The following is a 15901-nucleotide window of genomic DNA, read 5'->3' as shown; positions in this document are numbered from 1 at the left end:
TGGAATACTGGGGCAGGGGGAAATCAGGCACTATCAAGAAGCTGATGATGATCAATGACTGAGACAAACTCCTGTTTACCTAATTAGAACCACTTACGAGCAATAATGATGTGACTTAAAAATATTTGCAGACTTCCTTAGGATGAAAAATGGAGTGAAGAGAGGCTGTCAATTTGCACAAGTTTTAAGCTCCAATCAGTTTTCCCATGAGTACTACCTATTTTAAATGTTTAACACAGATGTATTTAGCTACAAGGATTATTGAGATCCAGCTTCACACAAAAATGAAGAAGCAAGAAAATATTCTTAAACTTAACACTTTTCCTATATAAGTTTTTTTTCCTGTGTTATGCTATACTCTACACAACAGGACAGGATAGTATTTTTGAGGTTTGGCACATTTTAATGGCTTGTCAAAAATGAAACATTGGACTATGAGGAACCATTAAACTATGAGTAAGATACTTAAAGATGTTAAAAATCGTAAGTTTGCAGAAGTTTATAAAACACTACGCTTCCTAAAATTTTCAGCAAAAGCAGTCTGGGAAAAGAGGCATCTTGCATCCTATCACAGGTTTCAATCAGCCAAATTAACCATTTGTAAAGAAAAAATAACTCAGAGCTTTATATATTTACATCAGTTCTACATCAATTAAATCAAAATAATTTTAACTAATAAATTGAATTTGCTGTTTACATGTTTCATGGAATATGTCCTTTCAGTTTTACAAATAGACGGATTTAAAAAAATAAAAAAAATGCATCTACAAATTTGGCTTTAAATAGTTAAAATTACATTGCAAACTTTGGGCTGGGTAATAAAAGAACAAAGGCTACATTTCAACAGCATACCTATATTTCAGTATACAACTGAAAATTAACCGCTTCTAGAAATACTAATTCTCAAAGGTCCTTTTAATCTGAAGAGCTGCAGAACTAGAAAGGCTACAAAGTATCAGCCTGTGCGATGCAGCATTCAAGTTGATTATCATCTCTCCTGGTCTTATGGCTTCTAACTATTTCACAGACAGACTTACACAAGTGCATACAATGTTAGTATTAGGTAGATAATGAATCACCCATGTGCAAAGACAAGCTGTAGAGTAGAGACTGTCAATGTTACTGTAAATATGGCACCAATACTGTAATTTACTGTGTACAGCCACATCCCTGTGGTTGCACAGTCTGTGGTTAGCAGAAACAAAGTCTATGCCTCAATTTTTCAACTAGAAACCATGCTGTGTTTTTGTGTACCTACTAAGAAGAGATTAAAAAATAGAGCTAAACAGTTTTTGCTTAATAGGGAGTTTACTTTCACCTCAGATTCTAGAAGATCTTTGTATTTCATGACGAATTATAATTGATGCACATTATCTTTTTTTTTCCTTTAATATTTACAAACAGTACTTTAAGATTTAGACAGCATGGAGCAAAAAAGAATTTAAAATGATAACATATTTTGCACAGTAGTTATTTCCTATGGAAAAAACTGCATACGATTATTTTTGTTTCTTTATAAAAATAATTTAAGACCCAATTAAAGAGAAAACGTAAAATTCAATTATTTCCTTAGTAAATTATTTATAGAACTAGTTCTATCTTCCATGGTATGTATCAAAATGGAAAACCATCATTACAGAAATGTAATTTTTCTTGTATCTCTAACTTCATTGCTTTAATTCATTAGACAATTTAAGGCCTCTTATTTTAAGCAATGTACATAAAATACAAAACATATTTTTACACTAGGGTAGTAAAGATAATAGTGACATTTTTCCCTAATAATTTTCCAATCATTTTTCATCTAAAATACACAAGTCTCTTACAGTGTTCAAAATATCAGCACTTCAGAACAGACTGCTTTAACATCTGCACATCACCAGGGTTTCCCCCAAGGATTTTTAAATGATGCCTGCCTGTGCTGAATAAAGTGCTAACTTGCACCTTGCATTTCAAACTGTGTCCTGAGCAGCCATCCAGTTGGTACAACACCAGCTGAATTCCCAAAGGCCACTGTTCAATCAGGCTTGACTGCAATTATCATGTCAATATTTTGTGCTCCGATATGCAGATATGCACACATGCAAGCTGCATAATACCTTCTTCTCCATGGAATGTTGACTTATGTTCAATGTTCTGAGAATTTTTAATGAAACAGGATATTAAACTTTCATCAACTGTAGAAAATCACAATTATTTGACCTTAGATAGAAAGGTTGCACTCTTATGCTCTATTATTCTGTCCATTTTATCGAGTGAAAATAACTAGGGAGTCCACTTTATTTTAAACTCAGGTGACAAAATGGGAATGGCCTTTATAAACACCTTAGATGTTTTTTACTTCCTCATTCTCTCGTCATTCTATTTCCTGTTAATTTGCATGAGAGTAAAGCAGCGAGTGGTTTAAGAAAGTTTCTGCAAGTTATCATCTCTTCAAAAGATGCAAGATACAGTTTTAAAAATATTTTTCAATTTACATTAGCAATCTATATTGATCATTCATACAGCACAGTCTTTTACATAAAAAGTACTTGTCATTTTTAGTACATCTGCATACCGTGACCCAGTGAGGAATCTATGTCAATGTTTTTTCCACAATTTGCTATTCACAGGATGTAGCAAACCACAATGTAAGTTCCTGTGATTACCTTTCCAAAAACTCTTTGATTATTTCTAATCGCTTGCTCTTCAACCATGTTTTCACATATGTGCACACCTATGGAGATGTTGCTCCCCAGGAAGAACAACAAAATTCTCTCTTAAACACTGGCACTAACATTCAGGTTACCACTGTTTCTTAGAGTGGCCTGAAATGATCTGTTCTTGCTCTCTGCTAAGACTTGCAAGACAAAGCACATTTAGAATTTAGGTGTGCAAAAACATATATATAAGGCAAACTTGCCAAATGCAGCTATCTGCAAGGGTATCACCTAGTGTAATACAATCTCCATTTATGTCTACCAAGTCTGTGGTATCATTGCCACAGTTTGATCATTAATGAATCCTGCTACATCTCCTGTACAGAGGAAAGGGGTCAGCTAGAAGCCCTAGAAGAAAATTAAGTCAGTTGAACTGTCAACATTTCAGGTACTGTAAGAGAAAAGTCTTAAAGGAGAGCTCTCCAAGTTTACAAAAATATTTCAAAACCTTTGATACGCTCACCTGAACACCAACTCTATCTGAGTTTACACATGCGTTTACCTGTAAAAGGTACTTTCTAATACTATTTTTTTTTGGCTCATCATCAAAAACAAAAAAGAAAAAAACTGTTTCAAAAGGCAGTGAACTAGAAATAGCATGTTTTTTATATAATACTGAGATCAATAGTATTTAAAGTAGCTGCAAAGTATACTAACATGAGTAGTACTTTTACAATGGCTTGTTTGAAAATACCTGGAGGCTTTTACATATCCCAAAGGCATTTCTCATTTGCACAGTAAAGATATTTTTTTGTTTACATCTGAATATTAAAATGGGAATATAGTTACAGTTATCCAGCAAGAACTGCAAAGCCTGCTGAAAAGTAAAATATCATTGATGTATTACAGAAATCAACAGCATGGCCATAAAACGATACTAGCTACATTTTGCAATTTTAGGGCAGGCGAACTTCTATTTTGGGACCATGAAAGCACTTTAAAATAGCAGACAAATAATGGAAAGCTACTATTAATTCCCCCTTATTTTCCCCAAATTATGCCTTCTACATTTGCCTGGTTTCTTTGAGAAAAAGATATTCATAAGGAATTGTCTAATGCTACAAATATAAATTACCTGACTGAACGGCTAGTACTGCCTACACGATTTCTCTTAATATATATTTCTTCTCTTTTCTTCATCGCACATCCATGGTGTACAAGTCTGATAATGAACAATTTGCCCTTACACACCAGCACCTTTCCATTGCTGCCACTGTTACTCTCCTGAAGAAAGTCTGGCTGTTGTTTTCATCAATTTAAAGACTGAAATCCATTGGACAATATTGTTTGGTTCATGATATGTATGATCTCAGATACACATGATCACGCTTCAGTTCTGTCTGCTTCCATTACGTAGATGGCTTCTGATCTCAGGAAGTCTGTGACAAAGATGTGGTGGGCACTGAAGGCTTCTCGGAATTCTCTATGGAGTTTTTGGTGGAAAGAACAGCCTGAAAAATGAAGCTACGGAAGCACTGGTGGTATCCATGACACAAACAGAAACAACAAAATGCTTAAATCCGTTTCACCTGTTTGCATCTATCTCAAAATCTCCGAGAAAGCCAGGGCAAGATGGAAAATGCTACCAGTTTGGATACAACCGGGTTGTTCTTAATATAGATGGGAACAAAAAAAAAGTCTCTTAAGACTTTAACTGGTTTTTATCAGACTTCAATGTAACTTTTCAGTTTTTAATTCTTGACTGACACAACCACGTAAAATACAGCAAAATAGGCTGTGACCAACACAGATCTCTCAAGTGAAATGCTTCAGGAATCATTTTGCTTATAACTCTTACTTGGTATCCCATCTCTTCACCCTCTAAATACACCTATTTTGTCTAGATTAACAAAGCCAGAATATCACTTGTCCTGGAGTTTTCTGGACAGCAGCAGTGCTAGGTAGCAGATGCCCTGTAAATCTAACCAATGTATTGAAACCTAGATAAATTGACACTATATTTATAGTTTATTTACAGTTTTTTATGCTTATAGATGAAACAAACAAACAAAAAAATCCACCCTGCTATAAGGTAAGGAATAAGCCAAAAACTTTTCTGAAAGGATGAGAATGTGAATAGGTACAGCCACGAAAGAGAAGCTACTAAGGGAAAAATTATGGCAAGTTATAGGTAGAAAAGTTAGGAGAGAAAATATGGGGCTGTAATTTGGTTTTTCAGAAGATTCACAAGCAAATCTGGGCTAGAAATTATTTCCAAAGAGGCAATTAGACTGTTCTCAGGCAAAAGAGATGAAGCTGTATCAATTAAAGAGAAAAATATACGTGTCAAGTCAAAGCTACCCCAAAGTTCAAAGTCATGATTTATAATAAAACTCCTATATACTGAATGTGTTTTAGCCAAACCTATTCCAGGATTCTCTGGCGTAATGCTAATACCTAAAAAGATGCTGTAGAAGCAATATGTTCTTTCATTATTCCATAACTCTGAGAAGCATGGGAAAAGTATGATACAGATGCCTAGCCTTGAGTTCACAAGAGGTGTTCTAAAGCATCTGAAGACAGCGCAAGAAAGAAGACAGCGCAAGAAAAACTACACAAGCACCTTAAGAGAAGTATGTTGTCACACACACTGTTAGGAACAGTACCAATCACCAATCTACACAAAGTGCAAAGCATATACAAAATATACCTTTACCATCATATAGAATAAGCCATTACTATACATCACATTTCTATAGTAAGTCTTTTGATAGGCTGAAGATGACATTATTAAAAGGGTTTCACAAACATTTCCTACCACTGTAAAAAAATCCAGCTCATTATCATGTTTGCAGCCATCAAGGTGGTATCTAAGAGCCCCGCGTTCTTTGTATCAATTAGGATAATGCACACACAATTACCAGTTTCTGTTCTAAATAAAGCATAAAATAATTTAAAGCAAGGGATAACAATCAAGCATAAAAATATTCCTAGACAGGAAGAAGGATAAAAAAAGATGACAGACTGTATCCTACATCGCCATACAATTCAAGAACTCCAAGTAAATAATTGCATTCATCATTATTTAAATGCATACTTTCTAACATCTCTATGCTTCAATTTGTCCTAATATCCTGATTATTTTTATATGCAACTCAAATAAAAAATGTTAATGAGCCTGAACACCTCTGTTTCTACCCTATTAAGCTTCATGTGAAAGAGCAAAAATTTTCCATATTGTTCAGCTATCTATAAAACATGGCTAAGACAAACCAATTTTTTAAGTTTTTCAACATACTTGGGCTTACATATTTGTAATGTATCTTTACATACATTAAATACTATATTTATATATTTTAAGCAGCTCTTGCATTTTTTATGTTTGAAGAAGAAAGATATGTAAGTGCTCTCTAGTGCACTTATAGTGCACTCTAAGTGCCCTCATGAAACTATGACCAAATTTTATCATGAAACAAGTCAGTAAGAATGTGCATTTCAACATAAATGATGGATGCTGTTATTCTGTTCCTATGTCTCCCTTGTGTATTACAATTACTTCCCAAATCACAACATGCAAGCAATGTGAAAGTAATACACTGTCCTAACAGACTAGTTACTTCTCTCTGCAGGTCAGTGTCCCATTACAGAACCAGAAGTTATTTAACATAGCATTGGTGAACACATGTGAACTCCCAGGCAACAGCGATCTTAAAACAAGCTGCATGTGCTTACACCTTCAAGTTCTTCCCCTGGATATAAACGCCCTATGATATTAGCTCTAGCTACATGATCACAATGTATTTTTGGACAAAATTTTCATTAGCTTTATGCCAAAGGACTTCAAGCTTTATGCAGAAAACGGGACAACACCAAAGTGAATCCACTCCCAGCTGAAGAACTTAACACTAATGCTTTCAGGAGCATAAGAATGTTTACAGATCAAGACCAGAAAGGAAAGATGTGAACAAAGAAAACATGCCTTCCAAGATCAAAGCACTGAACAGGAAGCCAAAGGAGACTCCTGGCTCTATGACAAGCTTTCCAAGTAATGTTGAGAAGCCATTTAAAGAAGTCAAAGTCAATTTAAAAACAAAACAAACCAAAACCAAAACAAAACCAACAACAAACAAACAAACATTTACTTTTTTTAATAGCAAACTCATGGCACCCTGAGAGAAGAACAGACAAACCTTTTGACCATAAGAGAATCAAGTGTTTGAATTCTGACACTCACATTACCAACTCATTCCCATTCTCCTTCTCTCTGGCACTCAAAAATTCTGAATTTGTAAATATTAGCATTCTGATAAATCACATACTGTGATTATTACCTAAAATTTATAGCAATCAGATGATAGTATGTAAGTACCTGAGGAAATCATCATTAATATCCTCAGAGGAATAATAATTTAACTGCATAGTCATTTCTTCTGTTACCATGTCTTAGCCCTTTAGATCCTTAAGAATGTGGATAAACATCATTTATATAAGTAATTGCTATCCAACATTTATGACACCAAAGAATGTCATTTACCTCCTCTGGCTCTTTCAGTAGAAAAACATAATATGCAGTACATTTATAATTCAAAAATTTAATTCAACTGCAGCACAGCAACCACAGTGAGAACGTATTTTGAAGTATACTTCAATTTATACCAAAAAATGGCAACTTGGAACATATTCTAGGTACTCTTGACAAAATTTAACAATGACATTTTTGCAACATATTAAAAAGATAAAGAATATATTATTAGCGGGGGGGAGGGGTGTTTGCTTTTGTGTTTCGTATCATGTTACATCAATGAAACTCACCTTTCCACCACCAAGCCAACAACTCGAGTAAGATCTGGTCTTGACACTTGTAGATTTTTCCACAGAGACCACACAAATTCTTTATCAGCCTTAGAAATGGGAAAAGAAGACAAAAATACGTCCAATGTATGCTACACTTTTTATAAACAAAAGTTGTACTGTGTATATTCAAAAGACAATTACAAAAAATATTCTAGTCAAAATTCCCTACAAATTACTCACTGTCCCCTGAATAAAAAAAACATTGCAAACAGTTCCATTTAATAAACAGCTTTAGCTACTCAGAATTTTGAAGGAAGACAAAGACCTTCAACGAAAAGAGTATGCAATGTGACATAAGGCAGCAGAAATCACCATCATTCAAACAAGGCTGCCTTTTGCTGCATCAATTTCTACTACTTCTAGCAGCAGAACACAATTTGTATTAATAAACACTGAACCTGGAATACGTGGTTCAACATGATGTTACAAACTAAAACCATACGCTGTGATAATTATATTAAAATATTGAGGGATGGGGGAAGAGGGTGGAAATCAGATGAGGACAAGAAGAACAAGAAGAAAGCATACATATATAAACCATGGACTGGACTTAGGACCAAACCTGCTAAAAAGAGCCTAACATAAAATTAGATATTAATAAGCCAAAATCACCATATTGGTAGCTAGGTCTATTCAACAGGAAAAATCATAGGAGTGCAGCTTTTACTAGCTTTTTGAGTGTTAAACAGAATTTGCATGAAGGAAACACATGACTGAAATAGAAAACCAACCTGCTTCCTTCTTCTCCCAGGCTTCTGGAACCTAATCTACTAAGATATCACAGGGATCATCAGTTAACCAAAACCCCACTAAAATCCTCTCATTTCTGCACAACTCTACCTTAATTCTAATTATTAAATGAAACAGAAGAACTGAATTCCTAACTTCACCTCTGCTGTTTGGTTTTTTCATAGGTTTGCAACTTCATTTCTTCTTTTCTTGATTCCTCATTTTTTAGAATAACAGATTGCACCTTTGGTCACAGCCCATCTAACACACAAAACAGCTCAACACCACTATAGTCTGACAGATCTCTCAAGAGTTAGCAAAGACCACATATTGGATGATCAAAGTAAATCTCAAGAGTAGAAATTGCTTTTCATATTTCTGCTATCTTTGCTTTTCATTTGCTTCCAATCAGTTTTGCCTTCTAGAAAGCAGACTTGATCTGTACAAGCAATACTAGTTCCAGCGCATAACAATCACTCCATCTTAATGATTCTCTTTCTTCAGAAGACAATGACTATCTTCAATATGAAATCAAAAGAGCTCTCTAATGCTAGCAGACTTTTCTCAAGATTTATCAGTATACTGAGTCTAAATTATTTTATCAAGATTAATACTGCAATATAACACTGAACTACAGATTTAACAAACTTTTAACAATGACTGCAGAAGAAACAGGAGAGATGGTTGTACCTATTTTCTCCATTGTTTATGAGGAAAGCCTCAAAGTGTGCTTTTTTAAAAAAGTTCTGCTGTGTCTTTCAATTCAAATTTAGAAACGCACATTTTGAATTTTAAAACTGCATACAGAAGCAAGGTAATGATGAATGAGCATCCTGAAAACAGGGAAACATATAAAAAACACTGAACAAATGAGAAGTGAGGCATTTTATGTGTGCTGGTTTAAAAAATACCTTCCTCTTTCATCTTCTGCAATTTTGAGTTTACACAATTTATATTTTTAAATGCCATCAACTTTTTCAACCAACCAAGGAAGGAAACTTTATGGAGATTTAATGCCCTAGCAAAGTACTGCTGTAAACCCAGAAAAATTTACCTGCCTACTGTAAGAATGCACACAACTGACAAATCTGACTAGCTTTCCAATTGTGTTAGAAAGTAAATAAAACCAAGGCTCTGGCCACAGAGATCCTATAATTCAAGACTGTTAGCTTAAGCAAACCTCAACTGCAGCAGAGCTTGTCTTTCATAAAAACAGAGAAATTTCATCTAACTGCCTTTGTAGGGTGCACACAATTTCTATAGTGTTGACACTGAGACTTGATTTTTTGCATTTCCAAACAAAACCAAACAATTAACAAAAAGCTTTGTATAGAAATAAATGGAGAATATGCTGTTCTTTAAACACACTTGAAAGAAAAATAATCTTCCTCTAACCAAATTCTGTTAGCAGTGGGACTCTTTTCAAAACCAAAAGTGACCCTGCTGTGTGCAGGCAAACACAGTAATTAACTGGATTACAGTACACTATAGTGCATGACTACATTCACTTTTTAAAGAAAGGTAACAACAGAACTGAGCCATACATCACATAAATATGAACTCAAATGACCTTGTATCAGTACCCAAGTCTTTATTCAGTAGAAGTGCTAAAAATAAGTTCATTTTCAGCTATGAATTAAGTTAAAGGACAAAAAGTAAGCATCGTATTATTTAGGTTATGCAGTTCAGGTCAAAAAGATGGCTAGCCACCATTTTTTTTGTTTGTTTGTTTGTTTTTTTGATCGTGTGCTATCACCTTATGCCACTTAATACCCTGGATTCTACGTATCCAGGTTGAAAGGCTATAAAAAGTGTGCGCTTCTTTCATGTGTCCTCAAAAAAGTCACCATCTCCTGAAAAAGCCTTACCATGCTGCCTGGAAAGTCACAATGTGCACACATTTGTGAATCAGACATTATCTGATCCTTCCGACGCATAAACAGAACTCAAAATACAAATGTTTTTCAAAACAGATGCGGGCCTCCAAAAAGCATTAGTATCTATGGAGAACATGGATTCTGAGTAATTTTAGCATCTCAAATTACCATGTATTTATGCTGGGAGCCCAGCAAAGAAAAAACACAAAGCTAAACAAAACCTCACTAAATAATAACAATGGGAATGTGATTTCTATAAGGACAGCAAGCTAGTTGTTCTTCACTCTAAATGGCATCACTTGTGTATATGGAAATCTTTAAACCATACTGGAGGAATAAACCATTATTTCTAACAAATTATACGTAACTAATTTCAAAATAATTTTAATTCAAATAGCTAATCAGAATATGAAGAGCAAAACAAAACTGATAATAGTGCTTGAATATCTTTTTATCTTTAATAAACAATTCACTGTGCATTTTTACACTAAGCTACTTAAAATCACTAACAAATTATTCTAATGGCTATTCAGTCATTACAGCACAGAGAAGTCCGAATATAATACTGTCAACAGTATTTCACCTGCAAAAGCTCAAAAATCTTGAGTCAAACAAGCTTTTTGATGATAATAGTGCTTGAATATTTTTTATATCTTCAATAAACAATTCACTGTGCATTTTTACACTAAGCTACTTAAAATCACTAACAAATTATTCTAATGGCTATTCAGTCATTACAGCACAGAGAAGTCCAAATATAATACTGTCAACAGTATTTCACCTGCAAAAGCTCAAAAATCTTGAGTCAAACAAACTTTTTGATGCTGCTTTATGAGCCCACTAGCTTTGTTCAGTTTTGTTTACCAGTTTAAAGATTTGGATTTTCTTACCATCATGCTTCCTTACCTTTTCTCTTTACTGTCCTCTATACAAGACCATGTAAGTAGCTGTTGTATTTTCTGCTTATTTATTTATTAGAAAAGCTGAGACACTTAGGCTTCTGCACAACTCCAAAAAGCACTATCAAGTATAATGAGTCACTGCAAGCACAGTGCTGCCTGTTATTGTACCATGCAGGTTCCTACACACTCCAGATTGAAGCTGGAGAACACCACACTGCATCAGAAGACAGAATAGTGAACGACTTGCAGATACATACTTCTAAGCACACCATTTTTCTGTAACAAAAAATAACAAACCGGGACAACTAATATAACATATACTGAATAATTCCTAATTAATAAATTAGATACAGAATGTATGTACAATAAAAAAAAAAAAAACAAAAAGTTAAATGTTCACATTCCTCTTGTAACTTTTGCTGAGTATGCAGCATTGCTGAGTATTGAGTCTCTGACAATTTAGTTTCCACTTAAACTTTGCCAAGTCTCCCAGAAATTGACCTTGTGATAATATATAAAATATAAACTTTCAATGAACATTGGTCTTCCCAACAAGAACACACTCAGGCACAAATGATCTCTTTTAACTGAATAAGCAGTTCAGATTAACTTCAAAGCACCTATTCCACAGACTACTTTTGAAGTTGCTCAAGGAAGAGTAAAATCAACTCCAAGTTGTACTTATGTCAGTAAAATTGCCACTTCTTCCATAACTAAGTTCTGCAATATTTCTATCTGTACTGAAACAACAGTAGATAAAGTAGGAATGAAAAAGCCATCCTAACTTGCACATTAAAAAGGCTTGCTTGCCATAAGGAATGTTGAATGTCAACAGTGTGCACTAAATAAACTTCCAAGAAACACTTAAACAGAACAGACTAAGTACTGTCCATTAAAAAAAAAGAAAGAAACATACAATACAAACAAAAACATTCCCCATTCCCAAGTCATCTGGAAACGAGTAAAAAATCACTGGAACTTCCAGAAGTTACTACTGCAGCCTGTGAATGAGCCCACACAGGACTATAAAGCAATTCTGTAATTATATCAACAGATATTCAACGCTAGATCGACAAAATACCTTTCACTGCATATTTGTATTTCTGTAAATGCACACAAAACAAAGCAAGGTTCTGCCAGAGTGGACTTCTGCCAAAAGAATAATGACACAAATTAGTCTTCAAACACGTTACGAGTGGCATAAAAAAAAAAAAAAAAAAAAGACACATCACCTACAGTTAGAAACCTACGAACTCTATTACATAAAAAGTTTACATGGAGATGTACAAAATTTATAACAAACATTAGTAAGACATTAGTCAGTGAATGGTAAATTACCATAAAATGAGACTTTATGCTCTTAAAATGACAAATATTTTAACAGCTAAAACTGTTTCATCTAAATCTATAACTAATTATGCATTTTGTATAACAGAATGAGTATTAGCCAGAACTTATTACAGTTTTAAAATGAAAAGAAGTTTAAACAGCCGTTTTAAGCTCTTGGCTCAATTAATGGACTTGGTAAGGCTGTTCCCTGAATGGTCTTGGGAGCCAATCGCTTTCTTTGAAATAGGGCTGCTTAGACTGTCTAAAGTTGGCACAGAAAAACACTGCAGCTGTCAAGGCCTGGAATGTATCATTCTTCAGCATACCCAAGGAAGATCCAGCCTACTCAAGTGTACATTAACAGCTGAAGAGCTCAGCAAGAGTGTACCTTGAACAGCTGAGAACTTACATATACACAAGGCAGAATACATGTCATGTCATTTAAAATGAGATCCACAAACATGTGTAATGACATTCACCCTGCAATCAAGTTTGCACACTAGAACTGAAGAATTCTGAAATAAAACCCAGTGCACTATGTATCCTCTGAAAAGTGGAATTTTCCCTCAGCCTGCAGTGAAAGTAATTCTAGTTCATCATCATACTCAAAAGATACAGAAATGAAAAGTACCTTAGGCCTTGAATGTGTTCTTTACAAAGCAAACTGGATTTTTCTCATGGATTTTTAACAGCTGCAAGCTCAGAAGCTGAGACAATTGTAAGATGAGCCACTGCCTAAGGCTGTATTGTCATGACTAGCTACAGCACAAGTATTTGCTTGCAAATAAAGTCATGAATTTATTAAACATTACTGTAAGTCACAAAACAATCCCTGTGACTTATGAGTAAAGACATACATTCTTACTTAAATTAAAATAATTTACTTTGGAAAAGAAATTGAAGCATAAATACCACTCTGGATATTTGATATCAAGAGTATGTAAAACTGTACCAATATTGCATACAATTATTTCATAGAATCATAGAATACCAGGTTGGAAGGGGCCCTCAGTGATGACGGAAAGCCTTATTGTGAGGGTGTCTGAGCATTGGGATAGGTTGCTCAGGAAGGTTGTGGAGTCTGCTTCCCTGAAGATACTCAAAAGCCATCTGGACACAATCCTGATCAATGTACTCTAGGTGACCTTGCTTGAGCAGGGAGGTTGGACTACATGACCCCCAGTGGTCCCTTTCACCCTCAACCATCTGGGGTGGTTCCTTGGCAAAAGCACAGTCCAGACAAGATGGCCCAGCCAAATCTTAAGTGTGTGCAACACTGGAGAATACACTCCTGTGGGGAAGTTATTCAAATGGCTGGTTGATCTCACTGTGAAAAAATTTCCTCATATCCAGTTGAAATCTCCCCAGGAGTAACTTGTACCCGTTACCCCTTGTCTTTTCCAAGCTACTCATTTTAAAAAGGGAGTCTCTGTCTCCTTTGTAGCCACACTGGAACATGGTGTTAAGGTCTTCCCCGAGCCTTCCTTTCTCTAGGCTGAAGAAACCCAGGTCTCTCAGACTTTCCTCATATGCAGGCTTTCCAGTCCTGTAATCATCTCTGAGGCCCTTCTCTTGACCCCTCCAACCTGTCCACATCTTTTTGTATGCTGGGGACCAAAACTGAACACAGTATTCCAGGTGTGGCCTCACAAGCGCTGAATAGAAGGGATCAGTGTAAGTTACCCCTTGCTGATGTAACCCAACCAGCTGCTCTGAAACTCTTCTCTGCCCAACCTGTAGCTGCGCCTGGGATTGCTCCCACCCAGGTGTAGGACCTTGCACTTGGCATGGTTAAACTTCATGAGGTTGGCATCAGCCCACCTCACAAGTGTGTCAAGGTCCCTCTGGGTGGCATTCCTTTCCTCCAGGGTATCAACCAAACCACACAGCTTGGTGTCACTGGCAAACTTGCTGAGGGCACACTCAATTCATGTCACCAACAAAGATGTTGAACAAGACCAGTCCCAATACCTATCCCTGAGGGACACCAGTCATTACAGGTCTCCAGCCAGACACTGAGCCATTGACCACAACTCTTTGATTGTGGCCATCCAGCCAGTTCTTTATCTGAGTGCTCCACCTATCAAATTGATGTCTCTCCAATTTAGAGACAAGGATGTCGTGTGGGACAGTGTCGAATGCTTTGCACAAGTCCAGGTAGATGATGTCAACTGCTCTACCCCTGTCCATTAGCGCCATAGCCCCACCACAGAAGGCCACCAAACTAGTCAGGCGGGAATTCCCCTTAGTGAAGCCATGCTGGCTGTCAACAAGCACCGTTTTGACATATATTGTAGAATCACAGAATAGTTAGGGTTGGAAAGGACCTTAAGATCATTTAGTTAAAACCCCCCTGCCACGAGCAGGGATAACTCACACTATGCCATGGTACCCAAGGTTCTGTACAACCTGGCCTTGAGCACTGCCAGGGACGGAGCATTTACCACTTCCTTAGGCAACCCACTGCAGTACCTCACCACCCTCACAGTAAAGAAATTCTGCCTTTTATCTGACCTGAACTTCCCCTGTTTAAGTTTAAACCTATTGCCCCTTGTCCTATCGCTACATTCCCTGATAAGTCTTTCTCAAGTATCACTGTATGCCCCCTCACTCATAAGCTTCCCACAGAATCACTCCCAGCTGAGCTCTAAGCAAGCTGAAGTTTGCTTTTCTGAAATCTAAAACTTGTGTCTTAGCCTTCAGCCTCCTCTGCCGGATCCCAAACTCCAGTATTGTGATCACTGCAGCCAAGGCTTTTGCTAAACCAAGATACAAAAAAGCAGATTTTCTCAGTCTGTTAAAAGCAAGTCCTGCAGTGTTTTATTCCTGGTTTGCACATCAAACGTTGGTATGAGGAAGCAGTCCTCTGCACATTCCAGGAACTTGATGGATGACATGAAGTCCTGTATTGTTCTTCCAACAAATGCCTGGGTATTCTTGAAGTCACCCACAATAATCAGGTCCTGTTCACCTAAATTTTGCTTAGCAACCCACATATTGCTTCAGTGCCTTTATATTCTTGGTCTGGACGCTGGCAGCAGATGGCTACTACAAGATCCCTCTTAGAGATGGCCCCTCTCATCACAGAATCATAGAATACAATCACAGAATAGTTTGGGTTGGAAGGAATCTTCAAACATCATTATCCTGGTTTTAGTTGGAATAAAGTTAATTTTCTTCTTAGTAGCTAGCTGTCGTGGTTTAAACCCAGTCAGGTAACTTGTTCACTCACTCCCAGTGAGTGGTGCCGAGCTGACAACAATCAAGGTCCGTGTCCGTCTCCCCCCCCCCTGCACCGGGGCTCTCCCCTTCCCTGCTCCCGGAGGAACGGGGAGGAGGATCGAGAGAGTGCAACTCCCACGGGTTGAGACAAGAACAGTCCAGCAACAAATCACCACCGCTACTATCAGCTAAAACAATGATAAGGGAAAATAACAAGGGAAGAGAATACGATACCACCGGCCAAGAAAACGAGTTCCACCCGGAAGCTCCTGTCCTTCCGGGTAACTCCCAGTTACCCCCCACCCCGGGCATGACGTGCTGTGGTATGGAATACCTCCCCGGCTAGCCC

General features: G+C 36.6%; 1 protein-coding gene across 3 annotated transcripts in view; it reads right to left on the bottom strand.

The window, feature by feature from the left end:
* The window catches only part of CNTLN (centlein), a 197690-nt gene that overhangs the window by 164008 nt on the left and 17781 nt on the right, over window positions 1–15901 (bottom strand). For all 3 annotated transcript variants that reach the window (XM_061441239.1, XM_061441241.1, XM_061441240.1), the window contains one exon: window positions 7452–7540. In XM_061441239.1, the coding sequence (XP_061297223.1) occupies window positions 7452–7540 (89 nt within the window). The remainder of the gene's footprint in view (window positions 1–7451; window positions 7541–15901) is intronic.

This window comes from Pezoporus flaviventris, unplaced genomic scaffold (assembly GCF_033815535.1).
Source record: "Pezoporus flaviventris isolate CSIRO_AGI_PZ_B2104156 unplaced genomic scaffold, CSIRO_AGI_Pfla_v1 ptg000212l, whole genome shotgun sequence".
In the NCBI taxonomy this organism is placed as follows: domain Eukaryota; kingdom Metazoa; phylum Chordata; class Aves; order Psittaciformes; family Psittacidae; genus Pezoporus; species Pezoporus flaviventris.
This window is presented reverse-complemented; position numbering and strand designations above follow the sequence as displayed.